We start from the raw sequence: 26597 nt of genomic DNA, 5'->3' as shown, positions 1-26597 counted from the left end.
AAGTTGTATATGAAATGTAATATGTCAATAACTATTAGGTGCAGTGGTGCCACATTATTAGAAACATGGAAACATAGACAATAGGTGCAGGAGTAGAGGCCATTCGGCCCTTCGAGGCTGCACCGCCATTCAATATGATCATGGCTGATCATCCAACTCAGTATCCTGTACCTGCCTTCTCTCCATACCCCCCCGATCCCTTTAGCCACATCTAACTCCCTCTTAAATATAGCCAAAAACTGTGGCCTCAACTACCTTCTGAGAATTCCACAGATTCACCACTCTCTGTGTGAAAAATGTTTTCCTCATCTCAGTCCTAAAGGATTTCCCCCTTATCCTTAAGCTGTGACCCCTTGTCCTGGACTTCCCCAACGTCGGGAACAATCTTCCTGCATCTAGCCTGTCCAACCCCTTAAGAATTTTGTAAGTTTCTATAAGATCCCCCCCCCCCCCTCAATCTCCTAAATTCTAGCGAGTACAAGCCGAGTCTATCCAGTCTTATTCTACTTACTTCTAACAAAAATAAAAAATAAAAATCAATTTTTGAAATCTTTGAAATGGCCTACCCCTTATTCTTAAACTGTGGCCCCTAGTTCTGGACTCCCCCAACACGAGGAACATTGTTCCTGCATCTTGCCTGTCCCATCCCTGAAGAATGTTTCTATAAGATCCTCTCTCATCCGTATAAATTCCAGTGAATAGAAGCCCAGTCGATCCATTCTCTCATCATACGCCAGTCACACAGGTGCAATAAGACAACACAAGGATATTAAAATGATATTTCAATATTTATTTCCATATATTCTCCATTTATTCTTCATGATAATCTGCAACGCTCATTTCCCAGGTGTCGTGGCCACCTCTTCAGTTCAGTACGAGTGTGTTATCAACGTATACAATTAATATTTACAATTACTGGAATTATTGGTGCAGCCGCTGAATTGGCCGTTGTGTTTGTGATCGCTAGTGATGGGGGGGGGGGAGATTTGTAACTTGGGGGGGGGGTGGAGGGGTGCGCAGTGACTTCAAGCAGCCCGCGCTAAACCCACGCGGTTGGTTCCCCTGTCGAAGATGGAATAATATTCTCCAATGAAGACATCGCCAAGAATCCACAGCTCCTCACCTCCTCCCAAAGACATGGAGGCAAAGCCACTGGTGCAGCTTTCCTGGCCATTGTATTCCCTCTGCAAGAAAACAGATCAAAGTTCAAAAGGGTAAATGAACGTGTCGGGAGGAACCAAAGATACTATTCGTGGGGAATTTCCGGCCCCATTTCCGTAACCGGCTTCCGTCTCCGCACCAAAGATCCCGTAGCGGGGCAAAGATACTAGTGCGGAGACGGAAACCGGTTACGGAAACATCCTCGTAAAAATAAAAGTTCTTTGGTAAAAATCTTCTCTTCATTTTCAGAATTATAATTTATTAACACAAACTGTTCCCCCGCAACGTTGATTACACTGCAGGTCGGGTCGGGTCGGGTCGGGTCGGGTCAGGTCAGGTTACTGAAATGGATGAACAAAAGGCCCACGTTCCACTCCGTTGCGTACTACACGTCAGCCCATTGCATTTAGCAGGAGTGGTCTATCTTGCTCCGCTAGAGGATCTTTGGAAGGAACTGCAGATGCCGGTTTACTCCGGAGCTTATCCCGATGTTATGGCACGTGCTTTGTGTGTTAATGGTAACTCTGATCCTTGCTTTCCTGGAGTTTAGCATCGAGGAGCTCGCAGTCTTGGGTAGAGACCCGTAGATGTCGGGAAGCTCCAAACGACACAGAAGGTTTCGACCAGCCCCGACCCGGGGTCCGATGGCTCAGCGCGGGGGAGGTGAGATTCCCCCCCGATGCAGGAGCTTGATCGCCCCGATGTGGAGCGCCCGACCGCCACTGACTACGGGAGCCAAGATCGTCCTGTCAACGGAAGGCTCGAGGCCACCCGACCACGGGAGAACACAGAAGGGAAGAGATTGGGCCTTTTTGGGCCTTCCATCACAGTGAGGAATGTGGAGGGGTCACTGTGGTGGATGTTTATGTTAAAATTAATTTTGTGTGTTTTGTTGCTTTTTATTGGTGTGACTACGACAAATCAAATTCCTCGTATGTTGCAAAACGTACTTGGCTAATAAAGTATGATTATATTGTATCGTATTGCATTATAGAAGATAAACATGACATTCTGGAGTAACTTAGTGGGACGGGCAGCGTCTCTGGAGAGAAAGGAATAGGTGACGTTCCAAGTCGAGACCCTATTCCAGAGTCTGAAGCATCACTCGTTCCTTCTCTCCAGAGATGCTGCCTGTCCCGTTGAGTTACTCCAGCATCTTGTGCCTATTTAAAGGGTTAGGCAGAGAGGAGACATCAAATATTTAAAGTGTAAAGTGTAAAGTCTCGTGTGCGGAGCTTACCTGGAGCACATAGGCAGATGGCGGCAGGGGGAAGTCAACGCCATTGATGGTAAAGGTCACATAAGGCATGCGGGGGAGATACCTGCAGTCCACCATGGCCTGTGAAACAAAACATACATCGTTTAGCAATGATCTCCATCAGTCTGACGAAGAGTCTGGACCCGAAACGTCACCCACTCCTTCTCTCCAGGAAACCGTGTCTCAAAGGCAGGCTGGAACTTTATTCCTTGAAGCTCAGGAGGCGAAGGGGGTTAGGCATCTTACACACCAGCGGTACCAATGGTGATTCCTCTAACTTCAAGTAAGCCTTGATTTCCCTCTCTCTCTGTCCCTCCCCTCACCCTAGTTCTCCGACGAGTTTCACGGTCCTCCTGATTACATTTTCTGTTTGTCTGCTTCAATAGGCAATAGACTATGGATAGACACAAAGTGCTGGAGGAACTCAGTGGGTCAATAAACAATAGACAATAGACAATAGGTGCAGGAGTAGAGGCCATTCGGCCCTTCGAGCCAGCACCGCCATTCAATGTGATCATGGCTGATCATCCCCAATCAGTACCCCGTTCCTGCCGTCTCCCCCCTATCCCCTGACTCCGCTGTCTTTACCATATAATAATAACATATAACAATTACAGCACGGAAACAGGCCATCTCGGCCCTACAAGTCCGTGCCGAACAACTATTTTTTCCCTTAGTCCCACCTGCCTGCACTCATACCATAACCCTCCATTCCCTTCTCATCCATATGCCTATCCAATTTATTTTTAAATGATACCAATGAACCTGCCTCCACCACTTCCACTGGAAGCTCATTCCACACCGCTACCACTCTCTGAGTAAAGAAGTTCCCCCTCATATTACCCCTAAACTTCTGTCCCTTAATTCTGAAGTCATGTCCTCTTGTTTGTCCTCTTGTCCTCTTTAAGAGCCCTATCTAGCGTCTTGCGCTTCTTGTGCTTGGTGGGGGGACAGATTGGTGGAAACAGGGCTCTGTCCTTGACCCCCAGTTTAGAGATACAATGTGGAAACAGGCCCTTCGGCCCATCGAGCCCACACCGACCAGTGATTGCCCATACACTAGGTCTATCTGACACACTAGCGACATTTTACAAAAGCCAATTCATAAGTTCATGGAAATGCTGGAGAAACTCAGCGGGTGCAGCAGCATCTATGGGGCGAAGGAATAGGCAACGTTTCGACCCAAAACCCTTCTGGAAATAGGCAACGTTTCGGGCCGAAACCCGGAAGGGTTTCGGCCCGAAACGTCGCCTATTTCCTTCGCTCCATAGATGCTGCTGCACCCGCTGAGTTTCTCCGGCATTTTTGCGTACCTTCGATTTTCCAGCATCTGCAGTTCCTTCTTGAACTCACAAGTTCATCGGTTCTGGGAGCAGAATGAGGCCATTCGGCCCTTCAAGTCCACTCCGCCATTCAATCATGGCTGATCTATCCTTCAACACCATTCTTCTGTCCTTCCCCCCCTAATCGCAGACGCCCCGTACTGACCAATTAACCCACGAATGGTGGGAGGAAACCCGCGCAGGTCACGGGGAGGAACGTGCAAACTCCGTACAGACAGCACCAGCTAACGGAAGATTGGTTTACCATGCCATTGGATTGCTGGCTCGCCCCGATCATGCGCTGGATTGTGCCGATGGCGTAGCTGGGACCCGTGAGGAGGGAGGTGCCCGTGTCGACAATGGCCTGGCATCCATCTTGGCACGCCACCACCTGCCCGTTGATCTTCACGCTGTGAACAAACACACACGTTGGAGGTGTGGAGGGGGGGCGGGGTGAGATTTAATCGGAACACGTTCGCTTAGAGCGTGCGCGTGTGTGGAACGAGCTGCTGGAGGAGTTAGTTGAGGCAGGGACCATCCCAACATCAACACCGACATTTGGACAGGTAGATGGATTGAAACGGCTTAGAGGGAGTTTAAAATTTAAGAATAAGGAGCAAGCCATTTAGAACGGAGACGAGGAAACACTTTTTCTCACAGAGAGTTGTGAGTCTGTGGAATTCTCTGCCTCAGAGGGCGGTGGAGGCCGGTTCTCTGGATGCTTTCAAGAGAGAGCTGGATAGGGTTGTTAAAGATAGCGGAGTCAGGGGATTATAGGGAGAAGGCAGGAACGGGGTACTGATTGGGGATGATCAGCCATGATCACATTGAATGGCCAAATGGCCTACTCCTGCACCTATTGTCTGTTGTCTGTTGTCTATTGGGATATGGGGCCAAACACAGGCCGGTGGGACAAGTGTAGATGGGGCATGTTGGTCGGCGGGGGCAAGTTGGGCCGAAGGGCCTGTTTCCACGCTGTATCACTCTATGATTGACTAATGTATGGCATTTTTGGGGGTGTGTGTGTGGGGGGGTGGGGGTGGGGTGGGAGGGGGGGGGGGAAACAACTCTCCCTCATTTTCTCGTCAAGAATTTTGGGGGCCGCACAGGTACATGATTAGAAAAGGTTTAGACAATAGACAATAGGTGCAGGAGTGGGCCATTCGGCCCTTCGAGCAAGGACCCCCAACGGCAGGTCTGTGAGGAGCCCGCGGCTGGAGGGAGACCGCTTTTCAGGGCTCTCGCAACGGCGACTTCCCCCGCCCGAGTTGCGGGTTTGAAGAGCTCCTGGAGCGGGGCCAAACATGCCCCCGCGCGGCTGGGAATGGCCGCGGGACTCAGCGCAGGGGGGCTCTAACACCAAGAGTGTGGGCATCACCCGGCCAAATGGCCTATTTTTGACCGCATGCCAATGGCTCTGCGACACTTGTCCTTACCAGAAACGGCATGTCCACGAGGATTTGCCCAGTACACGCCTTCCTGTCTGGTTACAGGAACCCAGTGGATCTGCCCGGTGTAATGGTTTGGGTCGACTCCACCGAACACAACCTCACTCCCAGACCCACTGCCTCCTCTGCAAACCAAAGGTTGGAAATGAGTTACAAATGCGGAATCTTCCCCACGGCCTCGTCAGACAAAGGCCACATCCTCCGGCTGAGTCACAAAAATACTGCAGAGACGTTGGCATCTGGAGCCAAACACAGGTTCCGACACGAAACGTCGCCCGTCCTTGTCCTCCAGAGATGCTGCCTGACCCGCTGAGTTACTCCAGCACTCTGTGTCACTCGCTGTGTCTGTCCTCCGTTTAGAAACATAGAAACGCAGAAAATAGGGGCAGGAGTAGAGGCCATTCGGCCCTTCGAGCCTGCACCATTCGCCATTCAATATGATCATGGCTGATCATCCAACTCAGTAGTGCAGCAGTAGCTATGGAGCGAAGGAAATAGGCAACGTTTCGGGCCGAATCCCGAAGGGGTTCGGCCCGAAACGTTACCTATTTCCTATGCCCTAGCTTTCATAGAAACATAGAAAATAGGTGCAGGAGTAGAGGCCATTCGGCCCTTCGAGCCTGCACCGCCATTCAATATGATCATGGCTGATCATCCAACTCAGTATCCTGTCCCTGCCTTCTCTCCATACCCCCTGATCCCTTTAGCCACAAGGGCCACATCTAACTCCCTCTAAAATATAGCCAATGAACTGTGGACTCAACTACCTTCTGTGGCAGAGAATTCCACAGATTTACCACTCTCTGTGTGAAAAATGTTTTTCTCATCTCGGTCCTAAAAGAATTCCCCCCTTATCCTTAAACTGTGTGACCCCTTGTTCTGGACTTCCCCAACATCGGGAACAATCTTCCTGCATCTAGCCTGTCCAACCCATTAAGAATTTTATATGTTTCTATAAGATCCCCCCCTCAATCTTCTAAATTTGTTTAAACCAGCATCTGCAGTTCCTTCCAACATAATTGCAAAATTAAAATGCTTTTAAGGCTCAAAAATGCAGCAAATGTCTACGCTCTATGTGGCTGAGAAGTTGTAGCTCTATGACAGAGACATGGCTAGTGATTCAGGTCTAGACTGATGTTTAAGAAGGAACTGCAGATGCTGGAAAGATCGAAGGTAGACAAAAATGCTGGAGAAACTCAGCGGGTGCAGCAGCATCTATGGAACGAGGGATTAACCATATAACCATATAACAATTACAGCATGGAAACAGGCCATCTCGGCCCTACAAGTCCGTGCCGAACAAATTTTTTTCCCCTTAGTCCCACCTGCCTGCACTCATACCATAACCCTCCATTCCCTTCTCATCCATATGCCTATCCAATTTATTTTTAAATGATACCAATGAACCTGCCTCCACCACTTCCACTGGGAGCTCATTCCACACCGCCACCACTCTCTGCGTAAAGAAGTTCCCCCTCATATTACCCCTAAACTTCTGTCCCTTAATTCTGAAGTCATGTCCTCTTGTTTGAATCTTCCCTATTCTCAATGGGAAAAGCTTGTCCACATCAACTCTGTCTATCCCTCTCATCATTTTAAAGACCTCTATCAGGTCCCCCCTTAACCTTCTGCGCTCCAAAGAATAAAGCCCTAACTTGTTCAACCTTTCTCTGTAACTTAGTTGCTTAGTAGAATAGGCAACGTTTCGGGCCGAAACCCTTCTTCAGACCTACAAACCGGCAGGTCTTTGGAGTGTGGGAAGAAACTGAAGATGTCAGAAAAAACCCACGCAGGTCACGGGGAGAACGTGCAAACTCCGTACAGACAGCACCGTTGGTCAGGATCGAACCCGGGTCTCCGGCGTCGTGAGCGGGCAACTCTACCGCTGCGCCACCGTGCCGCCCACGGTGACCGAGCCGTCCCCGTAGCTTCGCCAGGTGATTCTCTGCTCCGGTGGGAGAGAAGAGTTACCAGTGTCGTACCTGGTCAAGTAGAAAGCGAACAGGGGCTCGTCCACCAGGCGCTGGGTCATCATGTTGTCAAAGACGGTCGTGGCTCCAGACGAGGCGATGTTCGGGTAGGCCAAGCCCAGAATCCCGTCAAACTTGGCGTAGTACAGGAACGTGCCCGGCTCGGTCATGCTCAAACCAAACTCCTGGTGAGTTATGTCAATACCAGACACCTGAATGAGAGAGGGAACCCTTTCAATGATTTCTGCTGGTCACCGTCACCGATAAGAATGTGCAGGAAGGAACTGCAGATGGTGGTTTACACCGAAGATAGACACTAAATGCTGGAGTAACTCAGCGGGACAGGCAGCATCACTGGAGAATCCTGTGCTGTATTTATTACTCTCTGATGCAACGAGTTGTTTAGTTTAGTTTATTGTCACGTGTACATAGCAAAAGAATTTGAGTATAGGAGCAGGGAGGTTCTACTGCAGTTCTACAGGGTCTTGGCGAGACCACACCTGGAGTATTGCGTACAGTTTTGGTCTCCTAATCTGAGGAAAGACATTCTTGCCATAGAGGATTTGAGTCTAGGAGCAGGGAGGTTCTACTGCAGTTGTACAGGGTCTTGGTGAGACCACACCTGGAGTATTGCGTACAGTTTTGGTCTCCTAATCTGAGGAAGGACATTCTTGCCGTAGAGGGAGTACAGAGAAGGTTCACCAGACTGATTCCTGGGATGTCAGGACTTTCATATGAAGAAAGACTGGATAGACTCGGCTTGTACTCGCTAGAATTTAGAAGATTGAGGGGGGGATCTTATAGAAACTTACAAAATTCTTAAGGGGTTGGACAGGCAAGATGCAGGAAGATTGTTCCCGATGTTGGGGAAGTCCAGAACAAGGGGACACAGTTTAAGGATAAAGGGGAAGTCTTTTAGGACCGAGATGAGGAAAACTTTTTTCACACAGAGAGTGGTAAATCTGTGGAATTCTCTTCCGCAGAAGGTAGTTGAGGCCACAGTTCATTGGCTATATTTAAGAGGGAGTTAGATGTGGCCCTTGTGGCTAAAGGGATCAGGGGGTATGGAGAGAAGGCAGGTACAGGATACTGAGTTGGATGAACAGCTGTGATCATATTGAATTGGTGTTGCAGGCTCGAAGGGCCGAATGGCCTCTACTCCTGCACCTATTTTCTATGTTTCTATGTTTCTATGTACCGAGGTACAGTGAAAAACTTCTGTTGCGTGCTAACCAGTCAGCGGAAAGACAATACATGATTACAATCGAAGGTAGACACTAAATGCAGCGGGACAGGCAGTGTCTCTGGAGAGAAGGAATGGGTGATTTTCTGGGACGAGACCCTTCTTCAGACCCGAGACGGCCGGGTGGCATTTCTCGACCCGAAACGTCGCCCATTCCTTCTCTCCAGAGATGCTGCCTGTCCCGCTGAATTACTCCAACACTTTGTGTCGATCTTCAGTTTAAAGCAGCACCTGCAGTTCCTTCCTCCACATGATTACAATCGAGCCATATACAGTGTATAGTTACATGCTAATGCTCTAGGTGTCAACTGCTCTACATCGGTGAGACCAAGCGCAGGCTCGGTGATCGCTTCACCCAACACGTCCGCACGGTTCGCAATAACCAACCTGATCTCAGCGCTTTCTGTCCTGGGCCTCCTCCATGGCCAGAGTGAGTCCCACCGCAAATTGGAGGAGCAGCACCTCATATTCCGCTTGGGTAGTTTACACCCCAGCGGTATGAACATTGACTTCTCCAATTTCAGGTAGTCCCTGCTTTCTCCCTCTATCCCCTCCCCTTCCCAGCTCCCCCACACAGCCCACTGTCTCCGCCTCTTCCTTTCTTCTTCCTGCCCCCCCCACATCAGTCTGAAGAAGGGTCTCGACCCGAAACGTCGCCTATTCCTTCTCTCCATAGATGCTGCCTCACCCGCTGAGTTTCTCCAGCATTTTTGTCTACCTTTGATAAGTTATACAGATCATTGTGTCGATGTCTGAGGACTACATAGTAACATAGAAACAGAGAAAATAGGTGCAGGAGGAGGCCATTCGGCCCTTCGAGCCTGCACCGCCATTCATTGTGATCATGGCTGATCGTCCCCTATCAATAACCCGTGCCTGCCTTCTCCCCATATCCCTTGACTACACTAGCCCCTAGAGCTCTATCTAACTCTCTCTTAAATCCATCCAGTGATTTGGCCTCCACTGCCCTCTGTGGCAGGGAATTCCATAAATTCGCAACTCTGTGGGTGAAAAAGTTTTTTTTCACCTTAGTCTTAAATGACCTCCCCTTTATTCTAAGACTGTGTGTGGCTCCTGGTTCTGGACTCGCCCAACATTGGGAACATTTTTCCTGCGTCTAGCTTGTCCAGTCCTTTTATAATTTTACTAGGATGCATCTGGGCTGCGCACACAGTGGGCGAGTAGTTGGTTCAGGTCTGGACTTACCCTGACAGTGTCGTACCCGAGTACCCCAGTCATACTGCCTGTTCCGTACTGGATGGACACGTATTGCCGCGACATCTGAAATGTTGAGGATGCACTTGAATCGAACCTGGGATGGTTCCCTGCAAAGATAAAGCACGTCGTATCCAAATAATATTAAAGATCGCACCTCGAAAGAGCAAGAATAGATAACAAGGAACTGCAGATGTTGGTTTACAAAAAAAAAAACCCCCACACAAAGTGCTGGAGTAACTCAGCGGGCCAGGCATCATCCCTGGTGAGTTGCAGGAAGGAACTGCAGATGCTGGTTTAAACCGAAGATAGACACAAAAAGCCGGAGTAAAGGGCCTGCCCGTCTTGCACGTGACTGCATGCGTTTGGCGCGACCAGAGTCCGTGCTGAGATCGCGGTAAGTACGCGCAACGTACACGGTAAGTACGCGCGTGACGTAATTTACGTCATACTCACCGATCAGCGGGGCAGGAGGCGGGCCGACTGAATTTGGGCGCCGGGCGGTGACATCATCGCGCAACGCCATGTGCTAGGCGTACGCCGTCAAGACGCTGCGTACGCCCTCAATGCGCCTGCGGGACGACAGGCCGTTGGCGCGCGGAATTTTCGGACAGTGCGGGATTTTCGGGACCAGCCCTGCACAACTCCATACGCCTCCGCGCTTGGAAGTGGGACCGGCCCCGCGCGGGCGGCCCTTACGCCTCAAGCGACCACGTTGGGTCGCGCCAGACGCATGCAAGTGGGACAGGCCCTTAACTCAACGGGTTGGTCACAGGCATCGTCCCTGGAGGAAAGGGAGAGGTAACGTTCTGGGTTGAGACCCTTCTTCAGTCTGGGGGGACGCAGTCTGAAGATGTTTCTCGAGCCGAAACGTCACCTATTCCTTTTCTCCAGAGATGTTGTCTGACCCGCTGAGTTGCCCTGGCTTTTGGTGTCTATCTTCAGCATCTCCGGAGAGCATGGATAGGATGCGAAGGGACTTGACCCTAAATGCTATCAGGCAGCCAAACCATCCTATCACCAACACGAGAGTGCAGGTTCGTGGGTGGGATAGATTTCCCCTGAGTAGGTGGTTCAGGTCTGGGATAGCTGTGAAGGGGAGGGGAAGGAGGGAGAAAGCAGGGACTACCTGAAATTGGAGAAGTCAATGTTCATACCGCTGGGGTGTAAACTACCCAAGTGAAGTATGAGGTGCTGCTCCTCCAATTTGCCGTGGGACTCACTCTGGCCGTGGAGGAGACTCAGGTTTTCACTCAGAGGGTGGCGGGTCTCTGGCGCGATGAGGTAGTGGCTCTTCCTCTGTAGTGAGGAACTGCAGATGCTGGTTTACACCCAATATAGACACAACATGCTGGAGTACAGCATAGTGGCGCATCGATAGAGTTGCTGCCTTACTGCGCTTGCAACGCCAGAGACCCGGGTTCCATCCCGTCTACGGGAGTTTGTACGTTCTCCTCGTGACCGAGTGGGTTTTCTCCGGGATCTTTGGGCTCCTCCCACATTCCAAAGACGTGCAGTTTGTACACTTGGTAAAAGTGTAAATTGTCCCCGGTGTGTGTAGGTTTAGACAATAGACAATAGACAATAGGTGCAGGACTAGGCCATTCGGCCCTTCGAGCCAGCACCGACCGCCATTCAATGTGACCATGGCTGTGATCATCTCCAATCAGTACCCCGTTCCTGCCTTCTCCCCATATCCCCTGACTCTGATATCTTTAAGAGCCCTATCTAGCTCTCTCTTGAAAGTATCCAGTGAACCGGCCTCCACCGCCCTCTGAGGCAGAGAATTCCACAGACTCACAACTCTCTGTGAGAAAAAGTGTTTCCTCATCTCCGTTCTAAATGGCTTACCCCTTATTTTTAAACTGTGGCCCCTGGTTCTGGCTTGTGTTATTGTGCGGGGATCGCTGGTCGATGCGGACTCGGTGGGCCAAAGGGCATGTTTCCTCGCTGTATCTCTAAACGAGGCTAAAACTACCAGTTAAAAGATTGGATAAATAGTGCTCAGTGCAGGGCAGATGTAAAATTAAGCAACCTCGTGCAAGGCAGCAGAAGCCAATTCCCCGGATGTGTTCAAGAGAGAGTTAGATTTAGCTCTTGGGGCTAATGGAATCAAGGGATATGGGGAGAAAGCAGGATTGTGGATGATCAGCCATGATCATATTGAATGGTGGTGCTGGCTGGAAGGGCCGAATGGCCGACTCCTGCACCTACTGTCTATGTTTCCATGATATCTGATTCAGATTCAGATTCAGATTCAATTTTAATTGTCATTGTCAGTGTACAGTACAGGGACAACGAAATGCATGCATGCAAACGTAACCGGGAGTGACATTTTGGAATGTATAATTGCTTGTACTCACGGCATGGTGGGCTGGAGCAGTAAGTGGATGGCACCCACAAGTTGGACGAGCCCGTGTCGAATATCACGGTGAAACTCTGAGGCGGAGTGCCGATACTAATCGTTCCAAAATAGGACAGCTGGTAAAGAAAAGAAAGGAGATGAGGAGGAATATGTTTAGTCAGAGGGTGGTGAATCTGTGGGATTCTTTGTCACAGACGGCGGTGGAGGCCAGGTCAGTGGATATTTTTACGGCAGTGATTGACAGATTCTTGTTTATTGTCACATGTACCGAGGTACAGTGAAAAGCTTTTTGTTGCATGCTGGTTCATAAGTTCACACTCCCCACCATTGACTCCATCTACACTTCACGCTGCCTCAGAAAAGCAGCCGACAGAATCAAAGACTTGTCCCTGTCCCGCCCCGGTCATTCCTGCTTCTCCCCGCTCCCGTCCGGCAGAAGGTACAGAAGCTTGGAGCGCGCACCACCAGACTCAGGAACAGCTTCTTCCCCTCTGCAATCAGGCTTCTGAACGGCCCTTCCATAAGCTAGGGTACTGTCCGATTCACCTCTACCCCATTGCGGACATTGGACTTTGTCTCTGGAACTGATGCGCTACGATGCTGAGAACTATATTCTACACTCTGTATCTCTGCCTTCGTTCTACCTGATCATAAGATCATAAGAGATAGGAGCAGGATTAGGCCATTCGGCCCATCTACTCCGCCATTCAATCATGGCTGATCTATCTCTCCCATCTAACCCCATTCTCCTGCCTTCTCCCCATAACCACTGACACCCAGTCAGTGGAAAGACAAGACATGATTACAATCGAGCAATCGATTAGTTCGGGTGTCAGGGGTTATGGGGCGAAGGTCGGTGAATGGGGTCGAGAGGGAGGGATAGGTCAGCCACGATTGGATGGCAGAGTGGACTTGATGGTCCGAATGTGTAAGAAAGACCCGCAGATGCTGGTTTAAATTGAAGGTAGGCCCAAAATGCTGGAGTAACTCAGCGGGACAGGCAGCATCTCTGGAGAGAAGGAATGGGTGACGTTTCAGGTCGAGACCCTTCTTCAGACTGATGAGGAGGGGGTGGGACAAAGATAGAATGTAGGCGGAGACAGTAAGACTAGTGGGAGAACTGGGAAGGGGGGTGGGGGGGGTGGAGAGAGAGGGAAAGCAAGGGCTATCTGAAGTTAGAGAAGTCAATGTTCATACCGCTGGGGTGTAAACTACCCAAGCGAAATATGAGGCGCTGCTCCTCCAATTTGCGCTGGGCCTCACTCTGACCATGGAGGAGGCCCAGGACAGAAAGGTCAGATTGGGAATGGGAGGGGGAGGTGAAGTGCCGAGCCACCGGGCGATCAGGTCGGTTAAGACGGACTGAGCAGAGGTGTTGGGCGAAGAGATCGCCGAGCCTGCGCTTGGTCTCGCCGACGTAGAGAAGTTGTCACCTGGAACAGCGGATACAGTAGACAGACACCTGGAGTAGATGGGCCAAATGGCCTGATTCTGCTCCTAGCAGTTAGAAACATAGACAATAGGTGCAGGAGTAGGCCATTCGCCCCTTCGAGCCTGCACCGCCATTCAATATGATCATGGCTGATCATCCAACTCAGTAGTGCAGCAGTAGCTATGGAGTGAAGGATATAGGCAACGTTTCGGGCCGAATCCCGAAGGGGTTCGGCCCGAAACGTTACCTATTTCCTATGCCCTAGCTTTCATAGAAACATAGAAAATAGGTGCAGGAGTAGAGGCCATTCGGCCCTTCGAGCCTGCACCGCCATTCAATATGATCATGGCTGATCATCCAACTCAGTATCCTGTACCTGTCTTCTCTCCATACCCCCTGATCCCTTTAGCCACAAGGGCCACATCTAACTCCCACTTAAATATAGCCAATGAACTGTGGCCTCAACTGCCTTCTGTAGCAGAGAATTCCAGAGATTCACCACTCTCTGTGTAAAAAAATGTTTTTCTCATCTCGGTCCTAAAATATTTCCCTCTTATCCTTAAACTGTGACCCCTTGTTCTGGACTTCCCCAACATCGGGAACAATCTTCCTGCATCTAGCCTGTTCGACCCCTTAAGAATTTTGTAAGTTTTTATAAGATCCCCCCTCAATCTTCTAAATTCTAGCGAGTACAAGCCGAGTCTATCCAGTCTTTCTTCATATGAAAGTCCTGACATCCCAGGAATCAGTCTGGTGAACCTTCTCTGTACTCCCTCTATGGCAAGAATGTCTTTCTTCAGATTAGGAGACCAAAACTGTACGCAATACTCCAGGTGTGGTCTCACCAAGACCCTGTTACGAACTTATGAACGTATATGAAAAAGTAAAGAAGTCCACTCACGTCCAGGTGGTCTTATGATCAGGGTTTCAGTGGCTTCGGTTGAATCCTCGTGGATCGGGCGCATGTACTTGGAGTAGGGATTGTATGGATGTTTCTCCAAGAAGTCCTTGAGCAATCCACGTTCCTGCAGCGCATCACGGACCGATTTACCCCTGTGCAATGGCATTCTGCAAACATAGACATGAAACCACATCACAATTTCTGGCAGGAAGCAAAAAAATATAATCTTTCTCTAGGTGTCCAAAAGTGTTAGGTAGACGAGGGAAATAGGCAACGTTTCGGGCCGAAACCCTTTAGGGTTTCGTCCCGAAACGTTGCCTATTTCCTTCGCTCCATAGATGCTGCTGCACCCGCTGAGTTTCTCCAGCACTTTTAACTACCTTCGATTTTCCTGCATCTGCAGTTTAGGTGTCCAAAAGTGTTAGGTAGACGAGGGAAAGAGGCAACGTTTCGGGCCGAAACCCTTAGCAGTTTCTTTCTTTAGTTCAGCTTAGTTTAGTTTAGAGATACAGTACGGAAACAGGCCCTTCGGCCCACCGAGTCCGCGCCGACCAGCGATCACACCGTTCATATGTTATCCACTCCTGACGAACTAAGGGGCAATTTAGAGAAGGCCAAATTACCACTGAAACCTCGTCACCCAGCAATCGCCTCATACACTAGTCTACACTGTAGGGACAATTCCGCTCTTAAAGATAGCGGAGTCAGGGGATATGGGGAGAAGGCAGGAACGGGTTACTGATTGGGGATGATCAGCCATGATCACATTGAATGGCAGTGCTGGCTCGAGGGGCCGAATGGCCTACTACTGCACCTATTGTCTAATGTCTATGGCCAGGAAGCGAGTGGGCAAGATCATCTCTGACCCCTCTCACCTATGGCCACAAACTCTTTGAATCACTTCCCTCTGGAAGGCGACTCCGGACTATCAAAGCTGCCACAGCCACAGACATAAAAACAGTTTTTATCCACGAGTAGTTGCTCTACTCAACAGCCAAAAATCTGTAGCCTCCCTTTGATTTGGTATTTTGTTGGTTCACATGCTTGATCAATGGTGTTTTATCATTAATGTTTTATTATTATTAATGTTTAGCGTTTCTTGAGTCATTCGTAACTGTCACTGTATGTCATGTTGTTACTTGTGGGCAGAGCACCAAGGCAAATTCCTTGTATGTGAATACTTGGACAATAAACTTACTTACTTACTTACTTACTTACTATTGTCTAATTCACAGAAGCCAATTAAACTACAAACCTGCATGTCTTTGGAGCATGGGCAGTAACCAGAGCGCCCGGGGGAAACCCACAAGGTCACAGAGAGAACGTACAAACTCCGTATAGACAGCCTCTGACTCCTGTACTAATCAAGAAGTGCTGAGTAAGGAGTGAGATGGGTAAGGTGTGAAAATGAGACATCAAAGGGGAGGAAGCTCAAGGAAAATGTGAAATAGATCAGAGTCTGACGAAGAGTCTCGACATGAAACGTCACCCGTCCCTTCTACACAGAGATGCTGCCCTGTCCCGCTGAGTTACTCCGGCATTTTGTGTCTATCTTCGGTGTAAGCCAGCACCTGCAGTTCCTTCCTACACACTATATTAGATCTTACCTGATCAAACATTCTGAGAGTTGAAAGCAAGCGAATGCAATAAGTAACCACTTCATTTTGGTCCTTAGCTGAATGGGAGCGTTGGTGTGCGGTGCTTCTGAGACCAGGGGTGAGGACGGTGTTCCATTTTCTGCTTTTATAACAAACGCCAACAATCCTATCCATTGCCTGTCGAGTCTGATAACGGATCAGCAAATACAAGCTCGATCACAATTGTTATAGGTCGATCAAGGTCGTGTCGCACCCTTGGCCACTCCCTCTTTCCCCCCTCTCCCATCGGGCAAATAGAAACATTGAAACATAGACAATAGGTGCAGGAGTAGAGGCCATTCGGCCCTTCGAGCCTGCACCGCCATTCAATATGATCATGGCTGATCATCCCAACTCAGTAGTGCAGCAGTAGCTATGGAGTGAAGGAAATAGGCAACGTTTCGGGCCGAATCCCGAAGGGGTTCGGCCCGAAACGTTACCTATTTCCTATGCCCTAGCTTTCATAGAAACATAGAAAATAGGTGCAGGAGTAGGCCATTCGGCCCTTCGAGCCTGCACCATTCGCCATTCAATATGATCATGGCTGATCATCCAACTCAGTATCCCGTACCTGCCTTCTCTCCATACCCCTTGATCCCTTTAGCCACAAGGGCCACATCTAACTCCCTCTTAAATATAGCCAATGAACTGTGTGGCCTCAACTACCTTCTGTGGCAGAGAGTTCCACAGATTCACCACTTTCTGTGTGAAAAATGTTTTTCTCATCTCGGTCCTAAAGGATTTCCCCCTTATCCTTAAGCTGTGACCCCTTGTCCTGGACGTCCCAAACATCGGGAACAATCTTCCTGCATCCAGCCTGTCCAACCCCTTAAGAATTTTGTAAGTTTCTATAAGATCCCCCCTCAATCTCCTAAATTCTAGCGAGTACAAGCTGAGTCTATCCAGTCTTTCTTCATATGAAAGTCCTGACTTCCAATGAATCAGTCTGGTGAACACTTCTCTGTACTCCCTCTATGGCAATAATGTCCTTCCTCAGATTTGGAGACCAAAACTGTACGCAGTTTTGCAAATGGAACAGAAGTGTCAAAACGCACACCTCCAATTCAGGGTCAGTAGCTTTCCAGCTGAATCATTAGACAATAGACAATAGGTGCAGGAGTAGGCCATTCGGCCCTTCGAGCCAGCACCGCCATTCAATGTGATCATGGCTGATCATCCCCAATCAGTACCCCGTTCCTGCCTTCTCCCCATATCCCCCGACTCCGCTATCTTTACGAGCCTGTCTAGCTCTCTCTTGAAAGTATCCAGAGAACCAGCCTCCACCGCCCTCTGAGAATTCCACAAACTCACAACTCTCTGTGAGAAAAAGTGTTTCCTCGTCCGCGTTCTAAATAGCTTACCCATTATTTTTAAACTGTGTGGCCCCTGGTTCTGGACTCCCCCAACATCGGGAACATGTTTCCTGCCTCTAGCATGTCCAAACCCTTAACAATCTTATATGTTGCAATAAGATTCCCTCTCATCCTTCTAAACTCCAGAGTGTACAAGCCCAGCTGCTCCATTCTCTCAGCATATGACAGTCCCGCCATCCCGGGAATTAACCTTGTAAACCTACGCTGCACTTCCTCAATAGCAAGAATGTCCTTCCTCAAATTAGGGGACTAAAACTGCACACAATACTCCAGGTGTGGTCTCACTAGGGCTCTGTACAACTGCAGAAGGACTTCTTTGCTCCTATACTCGACTCCTCTTGTTATAAAGGCCAACATGACATTCGCTTTCTTCACTGCCTGCTGTACCTGCATGCTTACTTTCATAGACTGATGAACAAGGACCCCCAGATCCCGTTGTACTTCCCCTTTTCCCAACTTGATGCCATTTAGATAGTTATCTGCCTTCCTGTTTTTTATACCAAAGTGGATAACCTCACATTTATCCACATTAAACTTCACCTGCCATGCATCTGCCCACTCCCCCAACCTGTCCAAGTCACCCTGCATTCTCATAGCATCCTCCTCACAGTTCACACTGCCACCCAGCTTTGTGTCATCTGCAAATTGGCTAATGTTACTTTGAATCCCTTCATCCAAATTATTGATGTATATTGTGTGGTGTATAATCATCCCACCACAACCAGAGAGCGGTCCAGAACCATCAAGTCTACTCCACCATTCAATCATAATAATAATAATAATAATAATAACACATTTTATTTATGGGCGCCTTTCAAGAGTCTCAAGGACACCTTACAAAAATTTAGCAGGTAGAGGAAAAACATGTAAGGGGAATGAAATAAATAGTAGAGACATGACTAGTACACAAAGTAAAGACAGAATTCAATTCAAAACACAATATGAGGCAATTCAAGCACAGATGAAAAGGGAGGGGGACGTGGGGCTAAGGATAGGCAGAGGTGAAGAGATGGGTCTTGAGGCGGGACTGGAAGATGGTGAGGGACACGGAATTGCGGATCAGTTGGGGGAGGGAGTTCCAGAGTCTGGGAGCTGCCCTGGAGAAGGCTCTGTCCCCAAAACTGCGGAGGTTGGACTTGTGGATGGAGAGGAGACCGGCTGATATGGATCTGAGGGACCGTGAGGGTTGGTAGGGGGAGAGGAGGTCAGTGAGATATGGGGGGGGGGGGGGCAGATGGTGGAGGGCTTTGTAGGTGATGACCAGGATTTTGTAGGTGATCCGGTGGGAGATGGGAAGCCAATGAAGTTGTTTGAGGACTGGATGATCTATCTCTCTATCTCTCCCTCCTAACCCCATTCTCCTGCCTTCTCACCATAACCCCTGACACCCGTACTAATCAAAAATCTATCTATCTCTACCTTAAAAATATCCACTGACTTGGCCTCCACAGCCTTCTGTGGCAAAGAATTCCACAGATTCACCACCCTTGGACATATTCCTCCTCATCGCCTTCCTAAAGGAACACCCTTTAATCCTGAGGCTGTGTCCTCTGGTCCTAGACTCTCCCATTAGTGGAAACATCCTCTCCACATCCACTCCATCCAAGCCTTTCGCTATTCGGTAAATTTCAATGAGGTGCCCCCTCATCCTTCTAAACTCCAGCGAGTACAGGCCCAGAGCCGACAAATGCTCATCGTATGTTAACCAGATAACTGGAGCGTGATAATTCCATTGTCATGTATCTGTACACTGTGAATGGCTCGATTGTAATCATAGTATTGTCTTTCCGCTGACTGGTCACTGTATCCCAGTACACGTGACAATAGACTAAACTAAACTAAACTAAACCAAACTAAACTAAACTAAGCTAAACTATCAACAACAGATTTTCTACACAGAGGGTGGTGAGAGTCTGGAACATGCTGCCAGGGGTGGTGGTGGAGGCAGATTCAACAGTGGCGTTTAAGAGGCTTTGAAGTACGCACGTGTATATGCTGGGAATGGAGGGATATGGGTCACATGGGAAGAGGGGGTTAGTTTCATTGCCAGCATGTTCGGCACAGACATTGTGGGCTGAAGGGCCTGTTCCTGTGCTGGACTGTTCTGCATGCTATCAGTTTTGGGTGGTAGGTTGGGCCTTCCAGAGTGGTGGAGTTGCTGCCTTACAGCGCCAGAGATCCCGGGTTAGTTGGTTCCAACAAATTGTCCCGAGCGTGCAGAATCGAACTAATGTCCAGTGGGGATGTGAAAGTGGGAATACATCGAACTAGTGTGAGCGGGTGATCGATGGTCGGCGTGGAGCCGATGGTCGAAGGTCCTGTTTCATTGCTGGACCACTGAAGTAACCTAGACTAAACGTCCTCGAGCTTTAACCTGGATTTTCAGAAGGCTCAGCAAGGCCAGCAGCCCAGACCGTCACACACACAAACCAACCTCCCTTCCATCGCCTCCATCTACACCTCACGCTGCCTCGGCAAGGCCAGCAGCATCATCAAGGACCAGTCTCACCCCCGTCACCCCCTCTCCTCCCCTCTCCCATCGGGCAAGAGGTACAGAAGTGTGAAAACGAACGCACACACACCTCCAGATTCAGGGACAGTTTCTTCCCGGCTGTTATCAGGCAACTGAAACATAGAAACATAGACAATAGGTGCAGGAGTAGAGGCCATTCGGCCCTTCGAGCCTGCACCATTCACCATTCAATATGATCATGGCTGACCATCCAACTCAGTATCCTGTACCTGCCTTCTCTCCATACCCCCTGATCCCTTTAGCCACAGGGGCCACATCTAACTCCCTCTTAAATATAGCCAATGAACTGTGTGGCCTCAACTACCCTCTGTGGCAGAGAGTTCCACAGATTCACCACTCTCTGTGTGAAAAATGTTTTTCTCATCTCAGTCCTAAAGGATTTCCCCTTCATCCTTAAACTGTGATCCCTTGTCCTGGACTTCCCCAACATCGGGAACAATCTTCCTGCATCTAGCCTGTCCAACCCCTTAAGAATTTTGTAAGTTTCTATAAGACCCCCCCTATATCTTCTAAATTCTAGCAAGTACAAGCCGAGTCTATCCAGTCTTTCTTTATATGAAAGTTCTGACATCCCAGAACCACCCTACCATTAACTAGACAGCGATCCTAATCTCCCATCTACCTCATTGGAGACCCATGGACTATCTTTAATCAGACTTTTCTGACTAACTTAACTTAAACGTTATTCCCTTTATCCTATATCTGTACACTGTGGATGATGTGATTGTAATCATGTACAGTCTTTTCTCTGACCCGATAGCAAGCAACAAAAAAACATCTCACTGATCGTGACAATAAGCTAAACTCAACTATTTGAGGACATAGGTTCAAGGTGAAGGGGAAAAGATTTAATAGGAATCCGAGGGGTAACTTTTTCACACAAAGGGTGGTGGGTGTATGGAACAAGCTGCCAGATGAGGTAGTTGAGGCTGGGACTTTCCCATCGTTTAAGAAACAGTTGGACAGGAATATAGACAGGTATACGGACCAAGGTGTGACTAGTGGGATGGTGTGGGCAAGTTGGGCCGAATGGCCTGTACCACTCTATGACTAGTTTAGTTTAAACTAAAAACTGAACCTTGCCCTGCATATCTCCTTTTCGCTCGCCCCTTTTAGTTGAAAGTTAGACACAAAAAGTTGGAGTAACTCAGTGGGACTGGTAGCGTCTCTGGAGAAAAGGAATAGGTGATGATTCGGGTCGAGACCCTTCTTCAGACTGAAAGATAGAGAGGGATCTTTCTTTACCTTTCAGTCTGAAGATGAGTTCTGACACAAAATGTCACCAATTCGTTTCCTCGAGAAAATTTGTGAGGATGTTGCCAGGACTCCAGGGACTGAGCTATAGGGAGAGGTTGAGCAGGCTGGGACTCTACTCCTTAGAGCGCAGGAGGATGAGGGGTGATCTTATATAGGTGTACATCTATATCTCTTGTTTCACCTTCCCCTGACTCTCAGTCTGAAGAAAAGTTTCGACCCGAAACGTCGCCCATTCCTTCTCTCCAGAGATGTTGCCTGACCCACTGAGTTACTCCAGCATTTTGTGTCTATCTTCAGACCCTTCCTACATATAACCATATAATAACCATATAACAATTACAGCACGGAAACAGGCCATCTCGACCCTTCTAGTCCGTGCCGAACACATATTCTCCCCTAGTCCCATATACCTGCGCTCAGACCATAACCTTCCATTCCCTTCCCGTCCATATAACTATCCAATTTATTTTTAAAATGATAAAAACGAACCTGCCTCCACCACCTTCACTGGAAGCTCATTCCACACAGCCACCACTCTCTGAGTAAAGAAGTTCCCCCTCATGTTACCCCTAAACTTCTGTCCCTTAATTCTCAAGTCATGTCCCCTTGTTTGAATCTTCCCTACTCTCAGTGGGAAAAGCTTTTCCACGTCAACTCTGTCTATCCCTCTCATCATTTTAAAAACCTCTATCAAGTCCCCCCTTAACCTTCTGCGCTCCAAAGAATAAAGCCCTAACTTGTTCAACCTTTCTCTGTAACTTAGTTGCTGAAACCCAGACAACATTATAGTAAATCTCCTCTGTACTCTCTCTATTTTGTTGACCTGGGACCTTAAAGCTAAAGCCTCTAGTCCTTGACAGTTCCACCTTGGGGGGGGGGGGGGGGGGGGGGGGGGGGGGGGGGGGGGGGGGGGGGGGGGACTGCCCACCTTATCTATTATCTATGCCTCTCTTAATCTTATGTATAATTTTCCAGATGATGAAGGTCAGCCAAACATGTTGATTGTATGATTGTCCTTGGGGAAGAATGGCAGACAAAACATGTTGTCTAATCTTCATCAGCTAATGCTTTTAAATATTAAGATTAAAGATTAAAGTACCTCGCACTGATATGAAAACCACAAGTACATTTGTAAAAAGATAACAACTTAGATGAAGTTTGAACTGGCCCAAAGTCGATCAAATATACGGAAGGCAATGACGTACATCGGCAAGACCAAGCGTAGACTCAGCGACCACTTTGCCCAACAACCTCCGCACAGTCCGTACTTTAAAATGTATTTATTTTTTATTTCAAAATAGACTTTATTCGAGAAAGAAATATATACAGTACATGATCTTGTTGTACAGGGTCTTGGTGAGACCACACCTGGAGTATTGCGTACAGTTTTGGTCTCCAAATCTGAGGAAGGACATTATTGCCATAGAGGGAGTGCAGAGAAGGTTCACCAGACTGATTCCTGGGATGTCAGGACTGTCTTATGAAGAAAGACTGGATAGACTTGGTTTGTACTCTCTAGAATTTAGGAGACTGAGAGGGGATCTTATAGAAACTTACAAAATTCTTAAGGGGTTGGACAGGCTAGATGCAGGAAGATTGTTCCCGATGTTAGGGAAATCCAGGACAAGGGGTCACAGCTTAAGGATAAGGGGGAAATCCTTTAAAACCGAGATGAGAAGAACTTTTTTCACACAGAGAGTGGTGAATCTCTGGAACTCTCTGCCACAGAGGGTAGTTGAGGCTAGTTCATTGGCTATATTTAAGAGGGAGTTAGATGTGGCCCTTGTGGCTAAGGGGATCAGGGGGTATGGAGAGAAGGCAGGTACGGGATACTGAGTTGGATGATCAGCCATGATCATATTGAATGGCGAATGGTGCAGGCTCGAAGGGCCGAATGGCCTCTACTCCTGCACCTATTGTCTATGTTTCTATGTTTCTATGATCCTTCCAAAACTCCATCTGACATTCTCGGAGGGTATACATACATTCAATACAGTTTCCCCAAATCACAATTTTACCCCCCCCACCCTCACCACTCATGTGGTCCACTGGCATGGAATCCCTTTCTTTATTTTGATGGGCGCCTCCACCAGACCCTGCCCCCCCCCCTGATGTCCAGCCGCAAACGTTGCCTAGACTGTGGTCCTCTCGCTCCGAGCCTTGGCGTTGCTGCGCTAGCTTCAGTCGGATACTCATCATCAGTCATATTGAATGACGGATGCCCGGTCTCGAAGGGCCGAATGGACCTTTCTACCTGGGCCTGCACCTATTGTCCCAGCGTATGTTTCGTATTGCTTGGTAGTTTACACCCCAGCGGTATGAACATTGAACATTGAACATTGACTTCTCTAATTTCAGGTAGTCCCTGCTTTCTCCCTCCTTCCGCTCCCCTTCCCAGCTCTCCCACAGCCCACTGTCTCCGCCTCTTCCTTTCTCCTCCCCCCCCCCCCCGACATTAGTCTGAAGAAGGGTCTCGACCCGAAACATCACCTACTCCTTTTACATAGAAACATAGAAAATAGGTGCATGAGGAGGCCATTCGGCCCTTCGGCCATTGTGATCATGGCTGATCGTCCCCTATCAATAACCCGTGCCTGCCTTCTCCCCATATCCCTTGACTCCACCAGCCCCTAGAGCTCTATCTAACTCTCTCTTAAATCCATCCAGTGACTTGGCCTCCACTGCCCTCTGTGGCCGGGAATTCCACAAATTCACAACTCTCTGGGTTGTTTTTTCTTCTCACCTCAGTCTTAAATGACCTCCCCTTTATTCTAAGAATAAAGCTTTTATTCTGGCCTTTTTCTCCATAGATGCTGCCTCACCCGCTGAGTTTCTCCAGCATTTCTTGTCAACTTTTGTCTAATGGAAACATGTTCATTTCATTTTCACGCGGGATACCTCAAACATTAGTTCTAAAATCCGCACAAAAGAATATGGAAGATTTGGAAGCATGAAACCAAATTCTGGAGCAAGGAAGCTGTGTAGGAAGGAACTGCAGATGCTGGTTTAAACCGAAGATAGGAACAAAAAGCTGGAGTAACTCAGAGGGTCAGGCAGCATCTCTGGAGAGAAGGAATGGATGACGTTTCGGGTCGAGACCCTTCTTCAGGCTGAAAGATAGAGAGGGATCTTTCTTTACCTTTCAGTCTGAAGATGAGTTCTGACCCAAAATGTCACCAATTCCTTTCCTCTAGAAGATTTACGAGGATGTTGCCAGGACTCAAGGGCGAGGTTGAGGGAGAGGTTGAGCAGGCTGGGACTCTACTCCTTGGAGCGCAGGAGGATGAGGGGTGATCTAATAGAGGTGTACATCTATATCTCTTGTTTCACTTTCCCCTGACTCTGAATCTGACGATGGGTCTCGACCCGAAACGTCACCCATTCCTTCTCTCCAGAGATGCTGTCTGACTTGCTGCGTTACTCCAGCTTTTTGTGTCTCCCTTCAGCATGGAAACAGGCCGTTCGGCCCAACTTACCCATACTAACCACAATGCCCCATCTATACTAGTCCCACTTGCCCATGTTTGACACATATCCCTTTATCCCTTTTTAGTTTCGAGATACAGTGTGGCACATTCCATTGAATTTTCCCAAATTCCTGATCTTCATTATCAGTTGGTTTCCAAAAGTGGGGAGAAGAGTTGCTTTTTTAAGAAAGGAGATGAGGAGGAATTTCTATAGACAGAGGGTGGTGAATCTGTCGAATTAATTGCCACTAATGGCTGTGGAGGCCAAGTCAATGCGTATATTTATGGCGGAGATTGATGGATTCTTGATTAGTGTGGGTGTCCGGGGTTATGGGGAGAAGGCAGGAGAATGGGGTTGAGAGGGAAAGATAGATCAGCCATGAATGAATGGCATAGACTCGATGGACCGAATGGCTTAACTTTGTTCCTAGAACTTATGAACTTATGAATTTATGAACGGGCCCATCAGTGCACCAGTGAACCCCAAGCCACCCATCATCATCATTAGCAATTCAACCTGATGAAAGGGGCAGAATTTAGTTTTTTCTCTGTACGAATATCCTAGAGCCATGCGGTGTTCTGCAGCGCTCATCAATCAAGGAATATCATGGTAATCAGAAATTTACTTCAAAAGATAGAAACATAGAAAATAGGTGCAGGAGTAGAGGCCATTCGGCCCTTCGAGCCTGCACCGCCATTCAATATGATCATGGCTGATCATCCAACTCAGTAGTGCAGCAGTATCTATGGAGTGAAGGAAATAGGCAACGTTTCGGGCCGAATCCCGAAGGGGTTCGGCCCGAAACGTTACCTATTTCCTATGCCCTAGCTTTCATAGAAACATAGACAATAGGTGCAGGAGTAGGCCATTCGGCCCTTCGAGCCTGCACCGCCATTCAATATGATCATGGCTGATCATCCAACTCAGTGTCCCATCCCTGCCTTCTCTCCATACCCCCTGATCTCTTTAGCCACAAGGGCCACATCTAACTCCCTCTTAAATATAGCCAATGAACTGTGGCCTCAACTACCTTCTGCGGGAGAGAGTTCCAGAGATTCACCACTCTCTGTGTGAAAAATGTTTTTCTCATCTCAGTCCTAAAGGATTTCCCCCTTATCCTTAAGCTGTGACCCCTTGTTCTGGACTTCCCCAACATCGGGAACAATCTTCCTGCATCTAGCCTGTCCAACCCCTTAAGAATTTTGTAGGTTTCTATAAGATCCCCCCTCAATCTCCTAAATTCTAGCGAGTACAAGCCGAGTCTATCCAGTCTTTCTTCATAAGACAGTCCTGACATCCCAGGAATCAGTCTGGTGAACTGACCCGTTGAGTTACTCCAGCACTTTGTGCTTTGTAGTTTGTTTGTTTGTCTTTTTGCACAAAGTCCGCGAGCATTGCCACTTTTCATTTCACTGCACATCTCGTGTGTGTATGTGACGAATAGACTTGACTTGACGACAGAGAGTTCAGAACGGAAACAGGCCCTTCGGCCCACCCAGACCATGATCACCCGTTCATACTAGCAGTGTTATCCCACTTTCCCATCCACTCCCCGCACACTCGGGGACAATTTACAGGGGACCGATTAACCCACAAGCTCGCCGTACGTCTTTGGGATGTGGGAGGGAAACCGCAGCACCCGGAGGAAACCCACGAGGTTACAGGGGGAACGTGCAAACTCCACACAGGCAGCACCCGAGGTCGGGATTGAACCCGGCGCTGTGAGGCAGCGGCTCGACCCGCCGCGCCACTGCCCCGCCCGAAATTTGATTTGCTGATGTGATATAGGCTGAGAGAAGACACTGCAGATGCTGGAATCTTGAGCAAAGCACAAAGTGCTGGAGTAACTCAACGGGTCAGGAAGCATCTGTGGAGGGAATGGACAGGCCGTCTGAAAAGGTGTACCGACCCAAAATGTCAATGGACAATAGACAATAGGTGCAGGATTAGGCCATTCGGCCCTTCGAGCCAGCACCGCCATTCAATGTGATCATGGCTGATCATCCCCAATCAG

At 48.6% G+C, this 26597-nt stretch overlaps 1 protein-coding gene across 1 annotated transcript; it reads right to left on the bottom strand.

The window, feature by feature from the left end:
• Nucleotides 1–1025: 1025 nt before the first annotated feature.
• Nucleotides 1026–16307, bottom strand: LOC129708910 (pepsin A-like). Its single transcript, XM_055654965.1, has 9 exons — nucleotides 15923–16307; nucleotides 14332–14482; nucleotides 11981–12101; nucleotides 9609–9727; nucleotides 7161–7371; nucleotides 5204–5309; nucleotides 4007–4166; nucleotides 2392–2500; nucleotides 1026–1162 (listed from the first exon to the last, which is right to left on the bottom strand). The coding sequence occupies exons 1-9, from the start codon at nucleotides 15976–15978 to the stop codon at nucleotides 1026–1028; spliced, it is 1170 nt and encodes a 389-aa protein (XP_055510940.1). The 5' UTR covers nucleotides 15979–16307.
• Nucleotides 16308–26597: the final 10290 nt, after the last annotated feature.

Source organism: Leucoraja erinacea, chromosome 24, assembly GCF_028641065.1.
Source record: "Leucoraja erinacea ecotype New England chromosome 24, Leri_hhj_1, whole genome shotgun sequence".
Classification (NCBI taxonomy): Eukaryota; Metazoa; Chordata; class Chondrichthyes; order Rajiformes; family Rajidae; genus Leucoraja; species Leucoraja erinaceus.
The sequence above is the reverse complement of the archived record's forward strand: the minus strand, read 5'-3'. Positions and strand labels throughout refer to the sequence as shown.